The 25,224-nt window shown below is 39.4% G+C and overlaps 1 protein-coding gene across 14 annotated transcripts in view; it reads right to left on the bottom strand.

Moving 5' to 3' along the window:
- Positions 1–25,224, bottom strand: part of Nr2c2 (nuclear receptor subfamily 2 group C member 2) — a 77,299-nt gene that overhangs the window by 31,555 nt on the left and 20,520 nt on the right. For 10 of the 14 annotated variants that reach the window (XR_012436395.1, XR_012436394.1, XM_074044479.1 and 7 more), the window contains 2 exons: positions 8,143–8,182; positions 7,529–7,639 (listed from right to left, as the gene is read on the bottom strand). Coding sequence is in view for 12 of the 14 variants with exons in the window: in XM_074044479.1 (XP_073900580.1) it covers positions 7,529–7,600 (72 nt within the window). In the remaining 2 variants the exon portion in view is untranslated. Of the gene's footprint in view, positions 1–7,528; positions 7,640–8,142; positions 8,183–8,908; positions 9,202–18,466; positions 22,445–25,224 lie in introns of those variants that run through there. The other 4 variants (XM_074044472.1, XM_074044474.1, XM_074044477.1 and 1 more) reach the window with 4 other exon arrangements.

Here is a 25,224-nt window from a genome sequence, read left to right on the forward strand (position 1 = left end):
CTCACCATTTCTGCTGTAAAGAAGAGCCTGCCAGTGATGTCTCATAGGCACTAGGTAACTTTTGCTTGATTCTCAAAGTTTTAAAAAATGTAAAAGAATTGGTTGTTACCATCTAAAAATTGAGTATTTCCCATAAAAATCAGATTTATAGTTTTCTTGACAAACTGGAAGCTCTGGCCATCCTGGGCTCAAGTTGCCCATGGCACCAGCTGTCTGGAGTTGGGCACAGCATTCTCCTAGATGGGTCATGAGCTCTCTAGTTCATCCACCGCCTTCACTGCTGCCTTATCCCATAAACACCAATGTGTGATCTTGAGATCTGTTCTGCAGCTATGGAATACTTATTCTGCTACTGCCTAGCTGTGCTGACCTGAACCAGCTACATAGCTCTTAAGTCCCTGGCTTTTATAGATCTGTAAAAAAGGATGAGTAGGAAGTAAAATGGTATTGTTGTGTGACAGTACTTGGTACACTGCAAGGCTAAACAAGATGTGGTCCATATTGCATAGCCAAAACTGGACACACCCTCCAAAACATTGTGCTAAATGAAAAAGTCAGAAACCAGAGTCATGCAGTGAGCAGGTCCAACAAGGATGGGATGGGGCCAAGGCCAGGCCTAGTCTTGCAGAGGCCTCAGGGTAGCCTGCTAGAAGTCTGGTCAAAGAGAGTGTCCTGGCCAAGGTTCCATGAGCCAGTAGCACTGACCAGGATTCAAATCATATGTCTATGTAGGTCTGCTGGGCCGGCCCTGAGGATACAGTAGGGACCAAGCAGACAGAAACACATTCCTGGGGAGCAGTATTCTTGCAGCTGTCAGGACAGGGTAGAGGGGAGAGTGGAGAGGCTGAAGACTGATAACTATGAAAGTCAGAGCTCTTGACCCTATGTTCTTCATGATTGTTAGCAGCTGCACTGAGAACAGAGAGTGGGGAGATCCCAGCAACCCCCTTACCTCTTTAACTGCAACCTGCCCTGTCCTTTGCTCATCTATCATCAAAATGTGTGTTTCTCTTTCTCCTCCCTCTGGAATGGCTCCCCCAAGAGGGCAGGGCTGAGTTCTTCAGTGTGTCCTGTACACTACATGCTCAGTGTGCACTGGCTGGGATGAGGGTGATGGGGCTATTGGAGGAGGCTAGAGCCATCACCCCCAAAGCAGGAGTGTTTTAGTTAGGAGAAGGTGCCAGTTTCTGGACAGAATTTTGAGGAAGGGTCAAAAGGACAGGGAAGTGGGTGTAGGAACAATTGGAAGGTGGTGCTAGGGGTGGGGTGGCAGGGAAACACTGCTGATGGATCTCCATGTGGGGGCATTAGGTGGCAACCCAGTATGGCCCAGTGCAGTGTGGGGCTAGCATCACACTAGATGCAAGGCTGAGGGTCATGACCAGCAGCCTTCTGACAGCACAGGACACCAGGAAGGCAAGTGTTGACCCATTTCAGAGAAAAGCCCACAGTCAGGGGATTTGGTTGAGGCCACTTGTGGACAGAATTCTGGGGACCTGAAGTTGGTCTGGGGGTACAGACCAGGAGGATGTGAGATGTTAATGAGAAGAGGTGGTGTGTGGGAGGCAGAAGGGTTCATGGAAGACAAAATATATTGTGCTGAGGAGCAGACCACACACAGGCTCAGGAAGGGTGGGAGGCTGGACTTTGCCCAGCACCCAGGGTGCCTGAGGGCCCTGCAGAGCTGAGTCATGGGGCCTGAGCTGCCTCTCCCCAGCTTACCCCTATTCCTCCTCACCTTTACTCTCAGGGCCCCAGTCCGTCACTGTTTACCTGCTTCTGAAAGTACCTTTCAGTGGTCACAAGGCACATGACCCTAGGGCCCACCCCCAAGATAACTAAAATCATACAGTGTATGTTTCCATTTATGTGAAATTCTACAAAGTAATAAATCCACAGAGACAAATTACAGATTGGTGGTTGCTAGGGATCAGGAGAAGGGAGAATAGGGAGAAACTGCATAATAGCTTTGGGGTGATGAAAATGTTTTAGAATTAGATAGAGGTAGTGGCTGCATAATTTGCAAAATGTACTAAATGCGACCCAACTGCACTTTGAAATAGTTTATGTTACGTGTATTTCACTAAAAACTGTCATTTGAGGGTGGATTCAAAGACTAGTTAAAAATGTACATAGTAAACTATAGGGCAACAACTGAAAACATTTTAAAACAAATGCTTTGATACACCAGAGAGAGAAAGAGAAAGTTCAACCACAAACACAGAAATGAGAAAAAGAAGTCTCGGGCAAATCAGTTATACATATGAGTGGTATCAGTCCAAGTATATCAATAACCACTTTAAATGTGAATGATCTATGTACAGAAATCAAAAGACAGAGATTATCAGGTAAAAAACCAAGAACCAACTATAACTATATATTGCCTACAGAAAACTCAATTTATAAAGACATAGAAGGAAGGAAGGAAGATGTATCATGTAAACACCAAACTAGGCCCTGAGTTCAAACCTCAGTACAACTAAAATAAATAAACAAAAAAAAGAAAGGTGGAATAACTGCACTGATTTTAAATAAAGTAAACTTCAGAGTAAGAAAAATATCAGGCATAAAGGGGCACTGCATAATGAAAAAGGAATCAATTCTCCAAAAAGATCCAACACTCCTAAGTGAGCATGCACTAACAACAGAGCATCAAAATACAAAAGGATACTGTGGGCTGAGGATGTAGTTCAGTGGTTGAGGAACCCAGTGCCTAGCATGTACAAGGCACTGGGTTCCATCCTCAGCTCCAAAAAGCAAGTAAGCAAACAAAAATGAGGCAAAAACTGAAAGAATTTCAAGGAAGGAAGAAAGAAATTAAAAAAAAAGTCCATGTATGGAATTATCATGATGAAATCCCCTTATATTATTAATGTATGCTAATTCAAAAATAAAACTTTAAAAAAGGAAATGACAGTTATAGCTGGAAATGTCAATGCCTCCCTGTAAGCAGCAGGCAGAAAACTGATAAGGAAATAGTTGACATGAACAGCACTATAAACTGGATATAATTGACATTTATAAAATTAATTCATCCAACAACATAGTATCTATTCTTCTCAAGCTTGCATGAAACAGTCAATAACTGATCACATTCTGCGTCGTAAAAATTTTAAAAAGTGAAATTAAAAAGGATGTCTCAGACCTCAATGGAATTAAAGTAGAAATCAATTCTAGAAAAATAACTAGAAAAATCCCCAAATATTTGTAAATTAAAGCAATACTCTTGTGGAAAAAACTACAGGTTAAAGATGAAGTCTTCTGAGAAACTGTTAAATGTTTTGAACTAAATGCTACAGCAGAGATCCAGGCATAGATACATCTAATTGGGAGTCACTGCTGGATGTACTTGGGGTCCAGCTGGCGTGAACAGAGAGGAGGAAGTACACTCAGGATGGAATTTTGAGGAACTCCCATTTTGTGACAGGCAGAGGAGGTGCAGCAGATGACTCCAAATCAATGCTGCATGAGAAGCCCACAATTATCCAGGTTTCTAAGTGGCTTCTATGTCTACTAAATGCTAATCTGGTTTCTCCTCCTCTTACAAAGCAGACACTTAGCCAACTGACTGACCTGGGGTACCTCAGAAAAGCAAAAACAAGACAATCTTCATAAAATTAGTCATAACTTTCAAAAAGCCTATTGGATGAAAAGTAAAAGATGGAGTACAGGGAAGAACGGGGAAAACAGTACTTTTCTATTACATAAAATCTGAGAATATACTAAAAACAATTTCTGCTTATTACATATACTAACGAATGAATAAATATTAGAAATGTAACTTCTTTGGGGGTAAAATGGAATATCAAGTAGCCATTCAAAGTGAAATACAGATGGTTAATCTATACCACATGGAACCACCTCCAAAAAAACACCTAATAAAAAAGAGCAAAGGAATAGAGTAAGATGCACAGAATGGGAGTATTTGTGTAAAAATGTGATGCATGCATTTACATATGTGTCTACCTATGGTTTGTGTGCACAGCCCTTCTCTGGAAGAACAAATAGTGACTGATATAGTGACAGTGCCCTTTGTGGGAAGGGGAAGAAGGGGGAAAGGGGACCCATTTTTCACTCTGGCCCTGTTTGGTGTGATCCTGTTACAGTACGCGTGTATTACCCATCTAATACACACAAACAAGCAGCAACTGCTCTGAATACCTGAGATAGGTCACTGAAGTATCAGAGAAAAGAAACATTAGAGGCTTGTGGACACAGAAAGAGCACAGGGCTTGTGAAGCAAGCAGCTCAAAGAAGCTGCAAGAAACAAATCTGCAAAGTGGGAAGCAGGAAGGAGAGAAGCTGTTAAGAACCCCAGAGGCCTGCCCCTGGGGACTGGGAGAAAGATTTCAAACTTTCAAAAAATGTAGCCTCACAAGTCCTTTCCAACAAAATTTTATGTGAACCTCAATATGTACGGTAGATATTTTATTATATAAGGTAAACATTTAGTTAATGTAGAGTCGAACATGAGGACAATGATGGTCTCCTGTAAAGCATCAACTAGAAAGGGGGAGATGGAGGCCCATCTCAGGGAAACCTCAAAATACACAGAAGCAAGAGAAACTTATCAAGTCTGCCCCAAATAGAACGAACACTGACAACCACCAGTATGTAGAAGTTAGTATGTGACACAGCTTATTCCTTTTAATCTACCTTAATTGTTTTCAAAAGCAGCATGAAAAAATAAAATTTGAACCAATTGTGTCCTGTCCCCTCCATCTCCCCCACAGCTCCTGTCTTACACCTCTGTATGCTGAAGCAACAGCTTTCAGCCCTAACCTAAGGCTACCTCTCCACTCTGAGCACTGTGCTCCTCCTCTTCCTTAGAGGCCTTTGCAACATTAGGGCAACATGACACAAGGGACACAGGTGATGTTTCTGGTCACCCACACTGGCCTGCGTAACTTAGGTATGCCCATGTTGTGTCAACTGGCACCTTAATTACTATTATCACTATTAATAAGAAATAACTTAGATCTCAGAAAAAAACAGCATAAAGGACTTTACTGGGACAAATGATGACATTCTGGAAAATGGACTATGGATGGATCAGATAATGGCATTCTTCATTATTAGTATTTCCCAATTTTTGGTAACTGTAATATAGTTAGGTAAGAGAATGGCACTGTTCTTAGGAAATTCATACTGACAGATCCAGTGCAAAGAGGAGTGAAAGGCTAGTAGCCATAGCTCACAACTATAATTCCAGTTACTCAGGAGGCAAAGATCAGGAGGACAGATTCAAGGTCAGACTGGGCAAAAAGTTAATGAGACCCCATTTTAATCCATTAGGTCTGGTGTGGTGGTAGATGATTCCAGCTATAGAGGAAGCCATAGGTAAGGAAGATTGTGGTCTAAGGCCACATGTGTGGCAAAAATGCGAGACCTTAACCGAAAAATAAATAGAGCTGGAGGTGTGGCTAAGGTGGCAAAGCACTTGCTTAGCAAGCATACTCCCTGAGTACTGCCACAAAAAAAAAAAAAAAAAAAATCCAGGTTATCCATATTAACTTTGAGAAATCAGAAAACATCAATGATCTTTATTTCACTGAAATACAGTTAGTTTAATACCACTTCGGTGAGTCAAATTTTATTCACAGCTCACAATGGGAAGATTTTCAACTCTTATTTACTATACATAAAATCTATGCAAAGGGTTATCTTCCTGGCTGAGAGCTCAATACCAAGGATGGTCCTATTACAGGGCTCTGTTTAAGGGAACTTCTGCACTCCAGCTGAATGGCATCAAATGCCACGCATGGAACAGTTCTGCTGTCTAATAAAATGGGAGACTGAATGGCCTCCTGGGAAAGAAAACTCTTCTTAAAATATCAGAGAATGTGCATGCTCTCTGGAAATACACACTAGATCCAGACAAAGTCTACTGGGGGAACCATGCCTCTTCATTTGCCCTCACATCACTTGAAAACATGACTTGGGAGGTATGGTAGCCTTCATGTGAGCTCCTTTCCAAGGGCTGGGAGGGTCATTATGAGCAAATAAGAACAAAGTAAAAGAGAAAAATCATTTAGCTATGTAAAGTTTCTAATTTGGGGAAATAGTGAAAGCCCCTTAATGTCTTCTTAATTTCCAAACACTCACATGTGATGTGAAGTTAAAGTTATGTAACTATACGGCTTCTGTATATAGGGGTGTGTGTGTATGTGTATATATAAATATATATATATAAAAATATATATATTTTATGTGCAGTACAGATAATTGTTAACTGATTTCATTTTATTTATTAGAAATCTTCTATTTCAATCTTTTAAGAGTATACGAACACTCTACCATTTTTGCAGCAGCCAGATTACATTACTGTTCACTTACACTGAGCTTAGAGTATAAATGAAAGCAATCCTCTTAGTCCCTCAAATACCTCTCTGCCCTTGCATCTTTGCATCTTTCATCCCCATGTAATGTACCAAATTTTTTTTTTGCTGTCCATCTCTGTTTATGTGTTTTAGCTTGGCCTTACAATTCAGCTTGATGAGGTAAAAGTGAATCTCTGGCTGGGTGCCAGTGGCTCATGCAGATAATCCTAGCTACTTGGGAGGCTGAGATCCAGAGTATTATGGTTTGAGGCCAGGCAGGGAAAACAGTTCAAGAGACTTCATTTCACCAGAAAAAAGATGGGTGTGGTGGCATGTTCCTGTCATTCCAGTGGAAGTGTAAAATAGGAGGACTGAGATCCAGGCTATGCCTGGGCAAAAAGCAAATCTTATCTCCAAAATAACCAGAGCAAAAAGGGCTTGAGTTGTGGCTCAAGTGGGAGAGTGCCTGCCTAGCAAGCATGAAGCCCTGAGTTCAAACATAAGTACTGCAAAAAAAAAAAAAAAAAAAAAAAAGCTAATCTCTGATCTGTCATTAATGTATTATCCCTTCAACCAGCGTGTTGCCCACACATACCTTTGCAAAGGGGTAGAAAACATTCAGTGAGCCACAGGCATGTTCAGAGCCCTGCTCTTGCTTAAGTGATCATCAATCAGTTAATAACAATACCACTGACAACAGTTACTATGTTCAGGTAATAGTGTACACCGAACGTTACACGCCACGCACACTTCTAAGCATTTTACAAGCAATATCCTACTGATTCCTCACAGTAGCTTATCAGGACAGCACCACATTTTCCAAATAAAAAAGGTATTTACAATTTAACTGCCCAAGATTTTTAAAAAAGTTATTAAATGGGGCACTGGACTAAGTGGGAGTCCTTGCTCTTAACTAACACCATATCTGCTGCTTCTCAATTTGGAAGCAGTGAGTAATAAAATGGCACTTTAGCCCAGTAGTTGAAGCAACAGTTCACACTTTTGCTTTGAAAGTACATTAGTGAAATAAAAGTACACCTTTTCCCTTTTTTTTTTTTTTTTAAATAAAATAAACCAAGTAGCACTGTGCTTGATGCCAAGAGGCAGAGTTCCTGAGTGAAACCTTAGCAGCTTTGCTTTGGGACAGGGTGGGAGAAGGCAGGGCTGCATGGCAGGCGGCTGGATCCCAGTAGGACTGGCGTAGGTACCTGAATGCGCTGAGGTGAGGCTACCGCTGAGTCGGTGGAGATTATCTGGATGCGTGGGGAGGGGCTGGTCATCCCTGGAGATTCCGGCTGAGGGGTCTGTGTGCGTGGTACCTGTGGGCAAGATCACAGGGGTTCAGGAATGCGTCCCATGGGGCCCAAGGACCGTGCCTCTTGCTCTCACTGTGACCTTGATAAACTTGTGCACTTCTGAGGTATCAACCCTGCTTGACAAAGTAATCATTGAGACATGGCCACAGCACCGTCCTAAAAAAATAGCATCTTCAAATGGCTATTTCTAATATGGAAAATGCAAGGACAACCAAAGGAATTTTCAGTTCTGCTCTGCACAACTTTAAAAAAGCTACCAAAATAACTTTTTAGAACTGTTTGAACCTTTTTCACTGTTTCTAAAGCCACCTACAAAACTCTCCTCTAAAAGGACTTTCCAGAGAAAGGCTCTCACAACACTGCAGGAGATGACAAAGAGAACCAGTGGGACATTGAAAATTACTGGGATTGGCTCCTGGGAAAGGGTGCTGACAACCTCCCAACCCCAGGAGAGTTGGGAAAAGCCCTCCAAGAAAGCAAGGGTCTGGAATTTAGTCAATACCTACCAAAGGCAAGGTTCAAGGTGCTGAGTGGTCACCTGGGTACCTGAAGTGAGAAGATATTATTTTCCTTGATTAAACAAACATCATAAGCCAATACCTTACATAGTTCCAAAAAAACAGGATAAAATATTTCTTAATTCATTCTATGAGGTCAATATAATTCAATACTAAAACCAAAGACATAAGAACAAAATGATTGATCAATATCTACTGTGAATATAGATGTAAAAAAAAATCCTCAACATATAATCCCAGCTTAAAGGAGGTAGAGATTGGGAGGATTATAGTTTGAGGTCAGCTTGGGCAAAAAAAGTTAGTGAGACTTCATCTCAACAAGTAAGCTGGGCATGGTGACATATACTGGTAATCCCAGTTATGAATGCAGTCCAAGGCTGGCTCCAAGCAAAAATGAGACCCTATCTGAAAAATAACTAAAAGCAAAAAAGGGCCGGGGACATGGCTCAAGTGGTAGAGAACCTATCTAGCAAGCACAAGGTCCTGAGTACAAAGCTCCAGTATCATAAAAAGAAAAAATAGATATATCCCAAACCCAGTAGCATACAAAGGATTAAGCACCAGAACTAAGTGAGGGCTATCCCAGGAATACAAGGCCGGATCAACATGTGAAAATCAGACTGCAGCACACCATATTAAAAGAATAAATGATAAAGCCACATGAACCTTTCAATTAACAGAGAAAAAGCAAAATTCCAAACCCTTTCATGATAAAAACATTCAACCAACTAGGAACAGAAGGAAAGTTTTCAACCTGATAAAGGACAGGAGCTGAATCACACTTTCCCTAAGATGGAGAACAGGAAGAGGATTTCCGCTTTCTCCACTTGGAAACAACGCTGTATTTGAGTTTGCAGCAGGGCAATCAGGGACCGTGGAGAGAAAGAGAGAGGGGCAGGCACACATCTGCAATGGAGGGAAGGAGTAAATCTCTCTCCATTTTCAGATTAACTGGATTGTATACAGAAAATCTTACAGAATCCACAAAAAATCTATTAGAACTGGTAAATGACTTTCAAGGTTACAAGGTACAAGATCAATATAAAACAATCAATTGTATTTCTATATGTTAGCAATGAGAATTCTGAAAATGAAATTAAGGAAACAACTCACTGACCATAATATCAAAAAAGTAAATTAGGGTTGGCAGAGTGGGCTCAAGTGGTAGAGCACCTGCCTAACAAGTGTGAGGCCCTGAGTTCAAACACCAGTACAGCCAAAAAGAATAAATTTAACAAAATAACTGCAAGATTTGTAATGAAAAGTATAAAAGACTGCTAAAGATATCACAGTTTAAATGAACGGAAGGATAGCTAAACAACCTTGAAAAAGCAAAAGCTGGAGGACTCACACTTCATTTAAAAACTTACTACAAACCTACAACAATCAAAGCAGTGTGAGATCTAGAAATCCTACTTCTAAGTACTTCCACAAAAGATATGAGATCAGTTTGCTGAAGGGATGTCTGCACTTCCATGCTCAGTGGAGAATTATTCAACACAGCCAAGTTACAGGATCAACCTAAGTGTGCATCAATGATGAATGGATAGAGAAAATGTGGTGTATACACAATGCTGTCTAGCTTTAAAAAGGCCTGTTGTTTACAACAATGTGGATGGGACTGGAGAACATTATGCTAAGTAAAATCTGTCTGGCACCTAAAGATACTGTATGTCCTCATTTCCATGTGAAACCTGAAACAATCACATTTACAGAAGCAAAGTAGAATGGTAATTACAGAGGCTAGGGGAAGATGGTCAAACGGTATGAAATCTCACACAGGCTTTTCTTCTTCTTTTTGATGGGACTGGCATTTGAACTCAGGACCTTGTGCTTGCTAGGCACTTGAGCCATGCCCCTAGTTACCCCTCCCCACTTTTTTTCCTTAGTTATTTTTCAGATAAGGTCTTGATTTTGCTTATTGTTTTTGGAACAGAGTTTCACTATCTCTTTTTGCTTAGGCTGGTGTCAAACTGCAATCCTCCTATCTCTACCTTCTGAGTAGTTGGGATTACAGGTGTGAACTACCACACTTGGCCAGAAGTTGTTGTTTACTTCTGAGATCCATTGCAGGGTATGGTGAATATCATAAGTAATAGTATTGTACATTTCAAAATTGCTAAGAAAACAAATTTCAAATGTTCTCACAAAAATGTTAAGTATTTGAAGTGATGGCTAGAAGTTGATTAATTTTATTTAGTAATTCCACACTGCACTCAGGAATCATAACATCAGGTTGTACCCCATAACTATCATGCTTGCTAGGCAGGCGCTCTACCATTTGAGCCACTCCACCAGACCTGTTTTGTGAAGGGTTTTTTCAAGATAGGGTCTCGAGAACTATTTGCCCAGGCTGGCTTCCAACCATGATCCTCCTGATCTCTGCTTCTTGAGTAGCTAGGATTACAGGAATGGGCCACTGGTGCCCAGCAGAAATAAACTCTTACATATATGTTTAAATGATTTTTGATTAAGGTGGCAAGACAATTTGATGTATGAACCACTAGGCTTGGTGGGAAGAGCTGTTTTCTGCTTATAAGGAAGCAGCCAAAATCTTGCAGGCATTTGATTCACCCTAGAGCAAACCCTGTTACCATATGAAAATTCCTGTCTGGGATGTATTTCTGTATGGCACTTTTTGAACATGCGATGTTTGAAGCATCATGAGCTACAACTGAGGATGCTCAGTCAGCAATGTGCCCTCCAGGTGTACTGGCTGGCCAGTCCTTCCTGTATGAGTATATATGAGATTTCCTAATAAAACCCCTTACATTCTTTGCTCAGGAAAACATTACTTCTAGAATTATCTCTAGCCCTCCTCTTACTTGCTGCAAGTAACAAACCTTTCTTCAGTCTTTTATTTCCTGGTAGTGTAATTATTGGCTCTGCACTCTCCAAGGGGCAAGTCTATTTCATTCAGTTACAGATGAGCAAAGAATAATCTTTTCAACAAATAGACATCAAACGCAGGAGAGTGGAATAGGGAATCCTTCCTTGTACTATATACAAAAAATTAAGTTAAGTATGAATCAAAGACAGAAATGTAAGAGCTAAAACCATAAAAATTCTTGGAAGAAAACAGGTGTAAATCTTTGTGAATTTGGATTAGGTGATTTTATCTTTTTTAGTGGCACCAAAAGCACAAGCAGCAACAAAAAATTAGATAAACTGGACATCTTCAAAATTAAAAACTTGTGTTTCAAAAGATAACATCAAAAACACAGAAAGATAACCCACACAGTGGAAGAAATGCTTACAAATCATCTACCTAATCCACACATTACATATAGAGAACTATCACAACTCAGCTTCACTGAGATGAAGCTCAATGGTAGAGCGCTTGCCTAGCATGCACAAGGCATGGGGTTTGAATCCCAGTATCTCTCACACACACACACACACACACACACACACACACACACACACACAAATTTAGGCTAAAGAGACATTTTCCTAAGATAAACAAATGGACAATAAGATAAAGAAATGGAAAAGAGCTTCGATATCATTAGTTATTAAAGAAATACAAATAAAAATCACTGAGATACCACTTCACATCCACGAGGATGGCTACAATAAAAACTGGCTGGCAAGTGCTTGTGACAATGAGATGTAAAATGACATGGTCTTCTGTAAAACAGTCTGGCACTCCTCAAAGGCACGGCTGCCACATGACTCTGCAATTCCACTCTTAAGTGCATATTCAAGAAAAAGAACAAATGTCCACACAAAAATTTTACACAAATGTTCACAGCAGCATTAATGATAGTAGCCAAAAAGTAGAAAGAACCCAAATATTCGTCAGCTAATGAATAGATAAATGTGGCATCTCACAACGTGGAATATTGCTTGGCAATAAAAAGGGATGAGAGAGGCATGCTGTAACATCGTGAACCAACAAAAGCCCTATGCCGTGTGAATCTCCTTAAATAAAATGTCCAGCATAAGCAAAGCCCTAGGGACAGCTGTGCAAAAGGCTGAGGGAAGGAGGAGGGGGACTTATAACAGGTATGGGGCTTTTATTCAGGATGACGGAAGTATTTTGGCAACAGTGGTGATGGCTGCACAACTGTGTAATGTACCAAACTCTCTGAACTGTACATTTTAAATAATGTGTGAATTATATTCCAATTTGAAAAAACATCATGATTAATTTGTTAGTGAGATTATTAAAATATTTTTTTCATTCACAGGCATTAATTTTACCACCAACAAACTCACTATTAAAAAGTCAAGAGAACCCAACATTCGTACAGTGATTTTTAGCTCACAGACTGCTTCACAGAGATTAATTTGCTTTGCTAAGATACAGGCAGGACAGGCACAATTGTTTTTTAGAAAGAGTGCTGACTGTGCCCCAGCACCAGGTGCATGCGTTTGCTAGTTCTGCTTATTTGTAATTAAAAAAGAAAAGTGTGGCCAGTTAGAGCACATTTATTTTATCCTTAGCAATGAACATTTAGAATTTTGGTTGATCTAGTAATAGTCCTCAAATTAATCCTGCCAGTTTCAGAGATCAGAAATTCTTGACTGACAGGATAATATGCCAAAATAATACCTTCGTGCAAAGTTTTAAAGCAATTGATATCACTTGAGTAACCCTGGGCTACAGAAGCAGAAAGATCTGGGCTCTGACACATATACAAGTCACTTAAATCTATAAATTTCAATTTCCACAAAATTCAATATTGACATATTATGATTATTTTATGAAGATGAAATGAGGGTCAATGAATAATGTAAGTATTAATTCTATTCAGCAAATGGTAGCTATTATTATCACAGACTTCCTGAAAATTTTCTAAAGCCCGAGTTGAAAGTGTACAAGTGTCTTTGCTACACATGATAAAGTGGACAAATGTGTCTCTTGAACAGAAAATCAATCCTTCCTTGCTTCCCTCCTTCCTTCCTTTCAATGACAACGGTCTGGCTATGTACTTAACTCTTGATCCTCCTGCTTCACCCTCCCGAGTGCTGGAATTACAGGTATAAACCACCATGCCCAGCTCTTTTCATTTTCTTATTTGAAATATATCAATTACAACTTCACATGACATGGAAAAACTTAAAACTACAGATGTAAATCTTTGAAGTTTGGATTAGGCAATGATTTCTTAGATCTTACACTTAAAGCACAAGCAACAACAACAAAAAAAATTAGACTTTAATGGTCAGCATTAAAGCTTTTGCACTTCAAAGGACACTATCAGAAAGTAAAAAGAAAGCTCACAGAATGGAAAAAATAATTTGCAAATTATATATTTGATAAGAGAATTTTATCCTGAATCTATAAAGAACCCTTAGAACTTAGACAAAAGAGTCAATTAAAAATGGTTCAAGGAAGCCAGGTGTGTTGGTGCACACCTGTAACTCCCAACTACTCAAGAAGCGAGAACGGAAGGATCAAGGTTTGAGGCCAGCTTGGGCAAAATAGTGAGTGAGACTCCACCTCAACCAATTAAAGCTGGGTGTGGCGAAGCACTCCTGTCATCCTATCTATGTGGGAGGGGTAAATAGGAGTTATTGTGGTCTAGGGCAGTCTAGGCAAAAAATGTGAGATCTTATTAAAAAATAATTAAAGCAAAAAGGACCAGGGGTGTGGTTAAAGTGATAAGAGTGCTGCCTAGCAAGCAGGAGGCCCTGAGTTCAAACCCTAGTACCATACACACACAAAAAAAAACGATTCAAGGAGGTGAATAGACATTTCTTCAAAGAAGATATACAAATGGTCAATGAGCACATGAAAAGGTGCTTAACATTTTGTTAAGTAGCAGTCAGTCAAAAAAGATCACATATTGAATGATTCCATTTACATCAAGTGTCCAGAATTAGACAAATCTGTAGGGAAAATATTCTGGATAGATAGTGGTAACTGTCACACAACCTTGAATATAATAAAAGGCACAGAACTGCACACTTTAAAAACATGAAATGTATGTTATATGAATGTCTTTAAAACAAACAACATAAAACCCAAAGGACTACATGAAAACCACAGCAAGCTGGGTGTGGAGTTACGTTTGGACATAAGCTTTCTAGGGAATGGCATGACCCCCAACTCAGAAAGAAATACAGGTAGCAGCTAGACATAAGAGGTGGCCGCAAGAGGAAGCAAGGAAAAAAATCATTGTAATTAAACTTCCAAACTCCACTAGTTTCCATTACGATCAAGTAGCCAGAGCCCAGGAGTCATCACAGGATGCTTTGATGTCAGCCACTCACCTGAAGCTTAATCCACTTTCTACTCAAGAGTAATCCACACCTTTAACATCAGTTAGGCCTGGGGCTGGGAGTTTACACAGGTAAATTTAACAAAACAAAGAGCCAGACCTAGGAGCAGAGGTTAGGAATTTCAAACAGAAACAGAGCAAGACGTGGGAGTTTTCACAAGTAAATTTAACAAGACAATGACCCAAACCTAGGAAATCATCTCAAAGGCCAAAACACCCCAAAGCTAAAACTTCTTCAATAAATATTCCAGCTTTAAAACCTGACCCTTTATTCTCTTCCTTGAGGTGAACAGCTTTCAGTGTGTTGTAAGTGTATTCTTTTCCTAATAAACTTTACTATTACTTTTACTATAATCTTTGCGTCTTGCTTGATGAATTCTTTTCCTGCCGGACTCAAGAACCAAGGTATTTATATGTGCTATTTTTCTGGTAACAAGGGTAAATCTAGCTATTCCATTTCAGTTCCTTTCTAAAGTTAACCATGCCAGTTGACACACAAATTGTCAACTGTTTCTGGAATTTACCCAAAGCCCTGCTCCTCTGGCCAGTTTGTCCTGGCACTCAGGCTGACATGAGTACTCTTCTCTGGGTTCCACACTGCTATATCCTGGAACGCTTCACAGGTTACTACTTGCCCTGACTGCTCAGGAGGACCTCAGAGGTCAGCAGAGAACATTCCTAATTCTCCTTTTGTTCCCAAGCCCAGGCACAAACTAGACCCATAGCGAACACTTCAACACTTGGGAATGAACACATTCCTTCAGAGAAGGAATGAGAAGTGTGTGTTTTATATACAGCCTGGGATCCTGTAACTCCACTCTGTCAGCCAATACCTAGGACACAGGCAGGCTCCAGGCGTGGGGAGCACAGAGCTTCTCCCACTAGAATGGAACCTTCTCTACCCCATCACAGCACTGCCCTGCCTTAAGTGCACTCATTTCTGAGAGCTGAACATTTAGGTGAAAAAGATGCTCAGAATTTTGAGTTAACTTGCAAATTCTAAGATTTCTAAATCTACAATTTATTCTGGGTTTTGGTTGCAACATTCCCAATGGGGCAACAAAGTTCAGACAGTGTAAAAACACAGGACAAAAAGCAGACCTAATATGTTACAAATTTCAACCAGGAATTTCCGCTTGTCCCTAACACTCCCAGGGAAATAATGAACAATGTAAATGCCTAAGTGGGGTAAGGGTTTCAGGCAGGAGCACCTCCAGCCTGTGCTAAAATATGCTACATCCTCCTCTTAAAAATCTATTTCAAAGGACCATTGAACAGTAAGCCTGGTGAAGGGTCACTAGGCAAGAGTTACAGCCCATCTGGTGCTGCAGCTCGCATCACAAAGGGGAATCTGTAGGAGGTTGCTGGTCTTCAGAGGCTATTCCTTACCTCACATGAAGGATTAGAATCTTATTAGCCAGCCACCGGGCCATGTTCCTGAAGAATTACTTCTCTTTTTTCACAGTAAACTCAATGAATGAAACGTGAACAGTACAAATAAGCATCATTTATATCAGAAGTAATTAGCCCATTAAAAAAATTCCAATAGATAGTAAAGGTTTTAAAAAGATAAAACTGTTACCCTAAACCAGGCATGATGGCACAGGCCTGGAATCCCAGCACTCAGGAGGCTGAGGCAGCAAGTTCAAAGACACTCAGGGATACATACAGAGATTGACCCTGTCTCAAAAAAATCAAAACAAAACCAAACCCAAAACCAAAACCCCTAAATTTCTTGGCACAAAACCAAACACCCAAAGTCATCAACTAGCTGGGTATAGTACTCAGGAGGCTGAAGCAGGAGGACCTGAGTTCCAGAGAGACCCTCTGGAAACAAAACACACACACGCTCAAAAAACAAAGTCAAAATTACTTTCCACAATCATATAAAACAATGAGACGTTAAGAGCAATATGACTGAGAAATTCTTTGTTAACTTTCCCAAAAGAATAACCATAATAATCAGCTTTTACCCGCCTGAATTTATCCAGCACACCCTAATAAAAAGTCCTTTGAAGAAGCAATTTGCTAGGAGCTCAGCGGAGCAATAGGCACTAAACTGAATCCTTCAAATATATAGTAGGGTGCCTAAAACCTTTGCATTATACCAACTACACTAGAAACAAGTGCCTACTGAAATAAGTGTATAGCATTACAAGGAGGTTCCCCCCACACACAAAGGGGAGGGGGTGGAGGGAGGCAGAGAGAGAAAGAAGAACTTTTAGCATTTCTTTAGGACATTCACACTTACCATGGCAATGGCTCCCTGCAGCTTTATTTACATTTTTCCTCAGCAACCTTGGGGCCACAGAGGGTCCAACCAAACCCGCCAGGGGATGGTGGAGGGAATCCACAGGCTTGTGCTTTCAAATCCTACCAGTGCAGATTCCATTCTCCACAACAGTCAGGGCTGTTTAAAGATGCCCTCTCCGTGACCCTTCTCTGCTGAAGGTCAAGTACACTAGCACTCCGTAACCAAGGAAGCAAAATCGACATGCTCTTGCTGTTTCACCAGCTGCTGAAGCAGTCTGTCTTCTAATATGATGCACTGCTTCTAGGGAAGATGTGCGTCCTTTACAAAGTTCTCCCTTCACCTACATTGTTGCCTTTGTTAAATCCTCTCCTAACACTCCCTTCCCCTTAAAGATCACCTTTCCTTAATAGAGAATGTTACCATGGAGCCCAACCACTCAAGAGTTTTAAAACTATCAGGAGTGGAGGGAAGAAATGGAGAACCCAGATATTCTGCATATAGAATCTTCAACTTCAGTGCAGAAAGCTAGTATTTTCCCAGACATGGGGTCTTCAAAAGTTCCTCTCATTCTTATGGCCAGAAACAAATGGGCTGTACTGAATACAAAAGCACCTACAAGAGTAACAGAACTGGGCTCCTTTACTACATCTACCCAACTCGTGCCAGGCACAGGAACACAGGGCTGAGCTGTGGCTTCGAGTCTCCAGTTCTGGAAGGAAGATGGGCAAATATGTCAGTGCAAAAAGCTTCAAGTCTCAGCCCACTACTCCCGAGGCCACAGAAGAAAGGGAGCTCTTAGGGTCACAGTGAGTTAGAATATTCTCTGGCTTTTAGACAGAACACTTGCCACTAAGCCAGTTTGACCTCCCCGTGACTCACTGCTTGTTTTAATACTTGAACAACTAATATGTGGTAAATGCTGGCCATTCATTAAAAAACAAACAAAACAAAAACTTAAGGAAGCAGCAGGAAGAAACACATTAAAGAATATTTACATAAGTGGGAGAAGGAAAGCGAGAGATGGAGGAAATTTACAAAATTAAGTTCATATTACTCTGAATGTGCACTAACTTAAAGCAATGAAAGGTAAATAAATATGTCATCCAGTTTTCATTCTAGCATGAATCTAGGCAGCCAAATTCAAAAGGGAAAAATTAAAGGAAAAAGATAGATTGAGAGTCCCTCCATCTCAACAACCATTTTAGTAAAATGTAAGATTCAGTTCCCCAAGTAGAGTCAATAAATGGTGTATAAAGGCAAAGAGATTAATATATAGAACTATAAAACTCTAACAACAAACTACTGAGGTTCACAAGTTTTTTTCTCTCATAAAAACTTGGTCATGCCCTCTGACCTGACAATCCTACTTATGGGAATCTAATACACACATGATCCAACTTCTATATGGTCCTCAATTATTTCCTCTCTTGGAGTCTCAGTGAAAAAAAGCCTACCTCCAACTGTAAAACAAAAAAATGCTACATACCTGCAGTCTTGCCTTCCTTGGGAGGAGGACAGCATCCATAGATGCTAGTCTGAGCCTTTGCGTGGGAAGCTGGGCCCCATCTCTGCCTTGGTGATGTGAGGGTGTGACACTGTCACAGGACTGGCTCTGCAGTGTGACTTCGCGTGTTGTTCTGAGCTATACAAAGTTTATCTCAATTTGTCTGTCCAGCCTTCTTCACGTTTTAATTCAATATTCTCAAGAATCTCACTTCTGTTTAAATTGGCAATAGTCAAGTTCCATTATTTGCCACTAGACTCTCTGACTGTAAGAAAGGATATATCAGTGTTCACTTACAAAAGAGAAAGATCAGAAGCAACTTACATGTCCCACACTAGGAGATGGGTTGGTAAATTATGTTATGTTCTCTTGATACAGCTATGTAGCAACCTGCTGTGGACAGGAGAATATTTTGTGAAATAACATTTTATGAAAACTTAAGACACAAAGTTGTATGTATCAAAGGCTAATGTGGAAAAAAATTCTTGTCTTCTTGACTATTAAGAATTGACACTGAAGACTTTTCAACTACGAAGCTAACTGGAGCCATCCTTGTGGGCAGGCAGCCTGGCCCACAGAAACGCATCACACTAAACCCCATAGCCTGTCTGGGTAGCTTTGGGCAAGTCCTGATTATTCTAAGCGTCTGGTCACTCATTTGTAAAGTGGAGGCTAATCCATCTCCCTTTCCTCACTGAGAGGACTAAATGAAGCAACAAACATGAACACAGCATATTAAATGAATACAGGGTGTTCCTATCACAATCTCCCTGAGGAAATCAGGTAAATGTTCAATCCAGGATCATGAATAAAACCTTGTTTTTTCCATAGCAAGTGTTTCATTTCTGAATTTTTTATTTTGGTAGACAAAATGGTTTCATTCTCTAATTTACTCTTTCCTGTGACCAATACAACCCAAAGCCTTTTTAGAGACTTCTGTAAGCCTCAAACGTGGTGGGCTTTTACATCTATCGATGCTTTCTGTGACAGATCATCACAGCACAGGAAAGCATTTTGGCATGACAGGCTACAGCTCTTGTGCAAGGACACCAAGCTTCCTCATTCTCCCTGGCACAGCTCTTCTAGTCTACTGCTTTTCTCTTCTCACGTTACAAAAGTCTAGTCTTACTTATTCTAACACTCGGTTTATTCCAGTCCCACTTATACATTTCACTTACCAAAGTTTCATTTTCTTACTACCCTTTCCTCAAAGCTTATTTAGCTATATTATTTATGTACACATTGCTGTTATTTTCTTTGACTAGAGTTACACTAAAAGGGTATTAAAAATATTGCAGTATAAACGAATACTGGGTCTGAGGGAAATAAAAACCTGTAGAAGGAAGGATTACAGTTTATGCTAATGAATGTATTAGCATTTAAGCTAACTTAAGACCTAGCTATTTCTAGCATGCGGGCTGTTTGTCAAAAAACTGCTTTAAAAAACAAACTTGGATGAGCAAATTTGACACATAGCTTTTGATTCAGCAATTCTACTTCTACTTCTAGTCTAGAGAAACACTTCCACATGTGACCCCAAGGAAGTTTCTTACAGCCCCATTTATATCTGACAAAATGAGGAAACAGCTTAACTACACATCCACAATGGAATGGCCACATATAGGCTTAAGCTATGTATTACCATATAATGTTAAAAAGAATTACGTGTATCTCGGTATCTGACACATCATTTTCAAATCAACTTGCATGGTGGTGCATATCTATAATCCCAGCTACTCTGGAGGCAGAGGCAGAAAGATCTCAGATTAGAGGCCAGACTGGGTAAAATTACCAAGATCCTATCACAAAAACTAAAAAGGGCTGCGGAGTGTGGCTCAAGTAGTAGAGAACTTATCTAGCACACTCCAGGATTTGGGTTCAATCCCTAATACAGAAAAACAAATAAAACAAAACCCCACAACAACAAAAACACATCTTCCATTTGCATAATTACATATGCATGAATGTAAATTCTCAGGAAAAAGTTTGGAGGGTAAGACACCAAACTAAAAATAAATTTCAAAGAAGTGACATAATATAGACCAGACAATGATTATATTGTAATTAAGTTAAACTTTAGTTAACCATCAGTTTTGCAGCACCTAGAGCTATAAAACTTTTAGAGAAAACACGAGAAAATCTTTGTGACCTTGGATTAGAATAAAGATTTTTATATATAGCATCAAAAGCGCGATTCATAAAAAGATCAATAAATTAAGCTTCATCAAAATAAAAACCTGCTCTCCAAGAGACATGTCCAGAGAATTAAAAGACAAACCACAGAGTGTGAGAAAATATTTGGAAACCATACTATAAAGAACATGTGTTCAACAAATAGGAAATGAACATTATCCCTATTTGCAGATGATATAATCTAATACTTGGAAGACATTAACGACTCCACCAAAAAACTCTTACGTCTCATAAATTCTTTTGGTAAAGTAACAGGATATACAATAATCAACATACAAAAATCTGTAATTTTTCTGTGTACCAACAATGAGTAAGCAGAGAAAAGAAATCAGGGAAAGTATCCTATTCACAATAACCTTAAAAAAACCCAAGCAAACCAAAACAAAACCTAGAGTATGCTAAGGACATGAAAGACCTCTACAATGAAAACTGTAAAACACTGAAGACAGACGGAAGACGACATTAGAAAACAGAAAGACCAGAACATGGGGCTCATGGATTGGCAGAATTAATATTGTGAAAATGGCTGTACTACTAATAGCAATCTACAGATTCAATGCAATCTTCATTAATTCCCCAATGTCATTCTTCACTGAAAGAGAATAATCAATCCAAAAACTCATATGCAAGCATAAAGAAACCCAAATGGCCAAAGCAATCCTAGGCAGAAAGTAATGCTAGAGGTATCATAATGCCAGACTTTAAATTATACTACAGACCATGGTAACAAAATCAGTATGGTACCGGCACAAAGACAGACAGGTAGACCAATGGAACAGATTAGAAGATCCAGAAAAAAGCCCACACAGCTACAGCCATTTGATTTTTGACAAAGGAGCCAAAAACATACACTGGAGAAAAAAACAGCCTCTTCATCAAAAGGTGCTGGAAATCCTGAATATTCACATATAGAAGACTGAAACTAGATCCCTACTTCTTGCCCTGCGCTAAAATCCATTCAAACTGGATGAAAGACCTTCTTAATTTAAGACTTGAAGCAAGCTGGGCACTGGTGGCTCACGCCTGTAATCCTAGCTACTCAGGAGGCAGAGATCAGGAGGACTGTGGTTCAAAGCCAGCCTGGGCAAATAATTCTTGAGATCCTATCTTGAAAAAAAACTCAGTATAAAAAAGGGCTGGTGGAGTGTCTCAAGGTGTAGTCTCTGAGTTCAAACCCCAGTACCACACGTGCATGCGCACACACACATGCGCACACACACTCACACTCACAGACCTGAAACACTGAAACTACGACATGAAAATATATGGAAAACACTGGAAGATATAGGAATGGAGACAACTTCCCGAATAGGACTCCAATAGCAGCAAATAAGAACGAGAAGTGATAAATGGGATTGTATCAAGTTAAAAGCTTCTGCACAGCAAAGGAAACATTTTCCAGAATCTAGAGACCACCCACAGAAGGAGAGAAAATTTTTTGCCAGCTATTCATCGGACAAAGAATTAATTCCAGAATAAATGAAGAGCTCAAAAACTTAAACACCAAAAAAATGACCAAATTAATAAATGGGCAACTGAATTGAAGAGACAGTTTTCAAAAGAAGTACAATGACCAAAATATACACGAAGACATGTTCAACATCATTGCCATAAAGGAAACGCAAATCAAAACTCGCCCCAGCCAAACCGGAAACCATCAAGAAAACAAACAAATGCTGGCTAGGATGGGGAAAGGAACCCTTACACACTGTTGGTGGGAATGTAAAGTAGTTGAGCCTCTATGGGAATCAGGAGAGACGCCAAGGAACTAAAAGCAGAACTACTGCGGGATCCTGCTGTACCACCCTCAGGCACACATCCAAAGGAATGCAAGTTAACATACAGCGGAGGTGCCTGCACACCTGCATTATAGCAGCACTATTTACAATAGCCAAGACTCGGAACCAGCCTAGGTGCCCAACAACCAATGAGTGAATAAAGACAATGTGGTACATATATACAATGGAGTATTAGTCAGCCATAAAGAAAGATGAAATTATGCCATTTGCAGGAAAATGGATAGAACTGGTTGGAGATCACCATTCTAAGTGAGATAAGCCAAGCTCAGGAAAACAAATAGTGCATGTTTTTGCTCATATGTGGAATCAAGGTTTAATTTTTTTTTTTTTTTTTTTTTTTTACAATATGACATGATTATAAAAGGTGACTGTTGGGGCCGGGGACCAGTGGGTAGGGGAAGATCTAAAGGAGAGGGTGATGGGAACGAATAGCATAGAGGTACATTATATAGATGTATGAAAGTAACATAATGAAACCCACCAAAAACAGAAAAAGGAGGGGGCAGAGGGAGGAAAAATATGAAATGGGGTAAATTTGGTCAAAGTGCATTTTATGCACATGCTATGAATATCACAATGAAACCCCTTTGTACAATTAACCTATGCTAAGAAAAAAGACAAAAAAGTGGTGGGATGCTTGCCTAGCAAGGCCTTCAGTTCAATCCCCAGCATCACACCAAATAAATAAACACATACATACATACTACAGTAGTGGCCCTTTTCCTACTGGGCAGTCAGGTAGGGCCTAAGGACTCAGAGCAACTCAAACTCTTCTATGTTGCTGGTAGGCATACACATAGTACAATTACTTTGGAAAACAATTTGAGAATTTCTAACAATAGGAAGAACAGGGCTTACCCGGGGATGGATGTGGCTAGAGCTGTATTCAGAAGACAATATAGAGTCTAGAGCTTATAGCAGACAAGAAGAAAGGCTGGAAAATCAATTTAGTAAGTATCCATTCTAAGAATTTAGAAAACTAACAGTAAAATAAGTGCAGTGATAATAGAAGGAAGAAAATAATAAAGATAGAAATTAACCAGAGATAGACAACTGTGGTGAAAGTCATCAAGAAAGAAGACCAATGACAAATAATATCAGAATGAAAGGGGGCTGTAACTAAAGATGATCCAAGCATTAATAATGTAAGACTATTCTGAACAACTATGCACAATAAAATTGAAAATTAAGACAACATGGACAAATTCTTAGGAAAAGGCTAAGGTAATAAAACTCCAAGCCCCAATAGTTTTACTGACAACTTCTACGAACATTCCAGGAACAATTCCAGTTTTTCGTTAACTATTACAGAAGGCAGACAATGAAGGAACTTACTCCCAACTCATTTTGTGAGGCTAGCATACCTTACTACCAAAATTTAAGAAGAATTAAAAGGTAATCTCACTCATGAACACAGAAACAAAATTCCTAAGCAAAATGTGAGCAAATTCAACTGAGAATGTATGTGTAAAGTTGGGGTTAACCAGAGAATATGAGGATTTAACATTACAAAGTCAATTTAATTTACCACATTAACAGCTGTCGAACAAAACAATTTTTATTTCAACTAGGAGTAGAGAATAGGCTTAATCTGATAAAGAATAAAAGCTCACAGAATTGTTGAAAACCTTCCTGTTAAGGTGAGAACAAGACAAGGATGCCTATTATCACTCCCACTCAACACTGCACTGGACATTCTAACCAAGACAGTAAGGTAAGACAAAAGCAAAAGCATAAGAAAGAAAAAATTAAATGTCATTAAATCATAGATGACATAAAAATCCAAATGAATCAAGAATTACTAGGATTACTAGGAGCAAGACTGCTCAATTAAAAAACCTATAAACAAAATCATTTGCATTTCTAGATACAAGAAAGAGTTGGAAATTAAAACTTTAATCTGGAACTTATAAATATAATAGGACATCAACAATGTGTAAATAAGCCTTTTTGGAAAAAATAAAGGAAAACCTAAATAAGTAGAAAGGTTTGTCATGATGTCTCAGAAGGCTCAAAAATGTAAAAATGTCAATTCTCTTTAAATTGATTAATTAAATATTCACAATTCCAATTTTAAAAAGCCAACAGGTTTTATCTCTTTTTGTTTTTTGAGGTAATGTCTCATTAAGTAGCCTGGGCTGGCTTAACCTTCCGATCCTCCCCCCTCCCCCTCCTGTGTACTAGGATTACAGGTGTGTACCACCATACCCAGCTTGGCTTTTATTTCTTCATGTAAACTAATTTTAAAAATTGAGACTGATGATCAAAGGACCAAGAAAATCCAAAACACACTTGAAGATGAAGAATAAAGTTAGGGAACTTCACCACACGAATCTTCATTTGACAATGAAATGTCAATTCCAGGAGGCCCAAGGGCCTAAATCTGAAAGGCAAAACTTTATTATAACTTTCAGGAGATAGTTTAAGAATTAAGACTATGAGGTTGGGAAGAATTTCCTTTTCTTTTCTTTTTTTTTTTTGGTGGTACTGGGGTTTGAACTCAGGGTGTCGTGCTTGCTAGGCAGGTAATCTACCACTTGAGCCATTCCACCAGCTCAAGGAATTTCTTAAATAAGATATGGACAGTGCAAACAACAAAGGAAAAGACTGAAGAAAGTAAAATATCTTAAGAGAATGAAGAGGAAAGTGATAATGAAGAAGATATTTGCACAGTATCTAAACAGCACAAACATGTAAAGAAGTCTTACTAATTAATGGTAAGGGCCAAATCAAAACAAAATAGATGTAAGAATAGAATTTCATAATTGAGGATGTATAAATGGTCTGAAAGAATATAAAAGCATGCTCAATGTCATTAATAAATGGGGACATAAAAATTAAAACCATCAGCAACAATTTCGTAACTGCTTGGTGACCCAAAACTATAAAGTCCAATCATACCATATGCTCCTGAAGACAAGGAGCATCAGTGACTTAACCATCCGGTGATGATGGGAAAGGACAGTGGTGCAATTAGTTTGGAAACAGTTTGGCATTATCTATTCAAGTTGAACATGAGCATCCCTCACCACCCAATAACCCCACTCCTTATCTGAAGTGCTTGGGACTAGAAATGATTCAGACTTTTTT

Source organism: Castor canadensis, chromosome 10 (genome assembly GCF_047511655.1).
Source record: "Castor canadensis chromosome 10, mCasCan1.hap1v2, whole genome shotgun sequence".
Classification (NCBI taxonomy): Eukaryota; Metazoa; Chordata; class Mammalia; order Rodentia; family Castoridae; genus Castor; species Castor canadensis.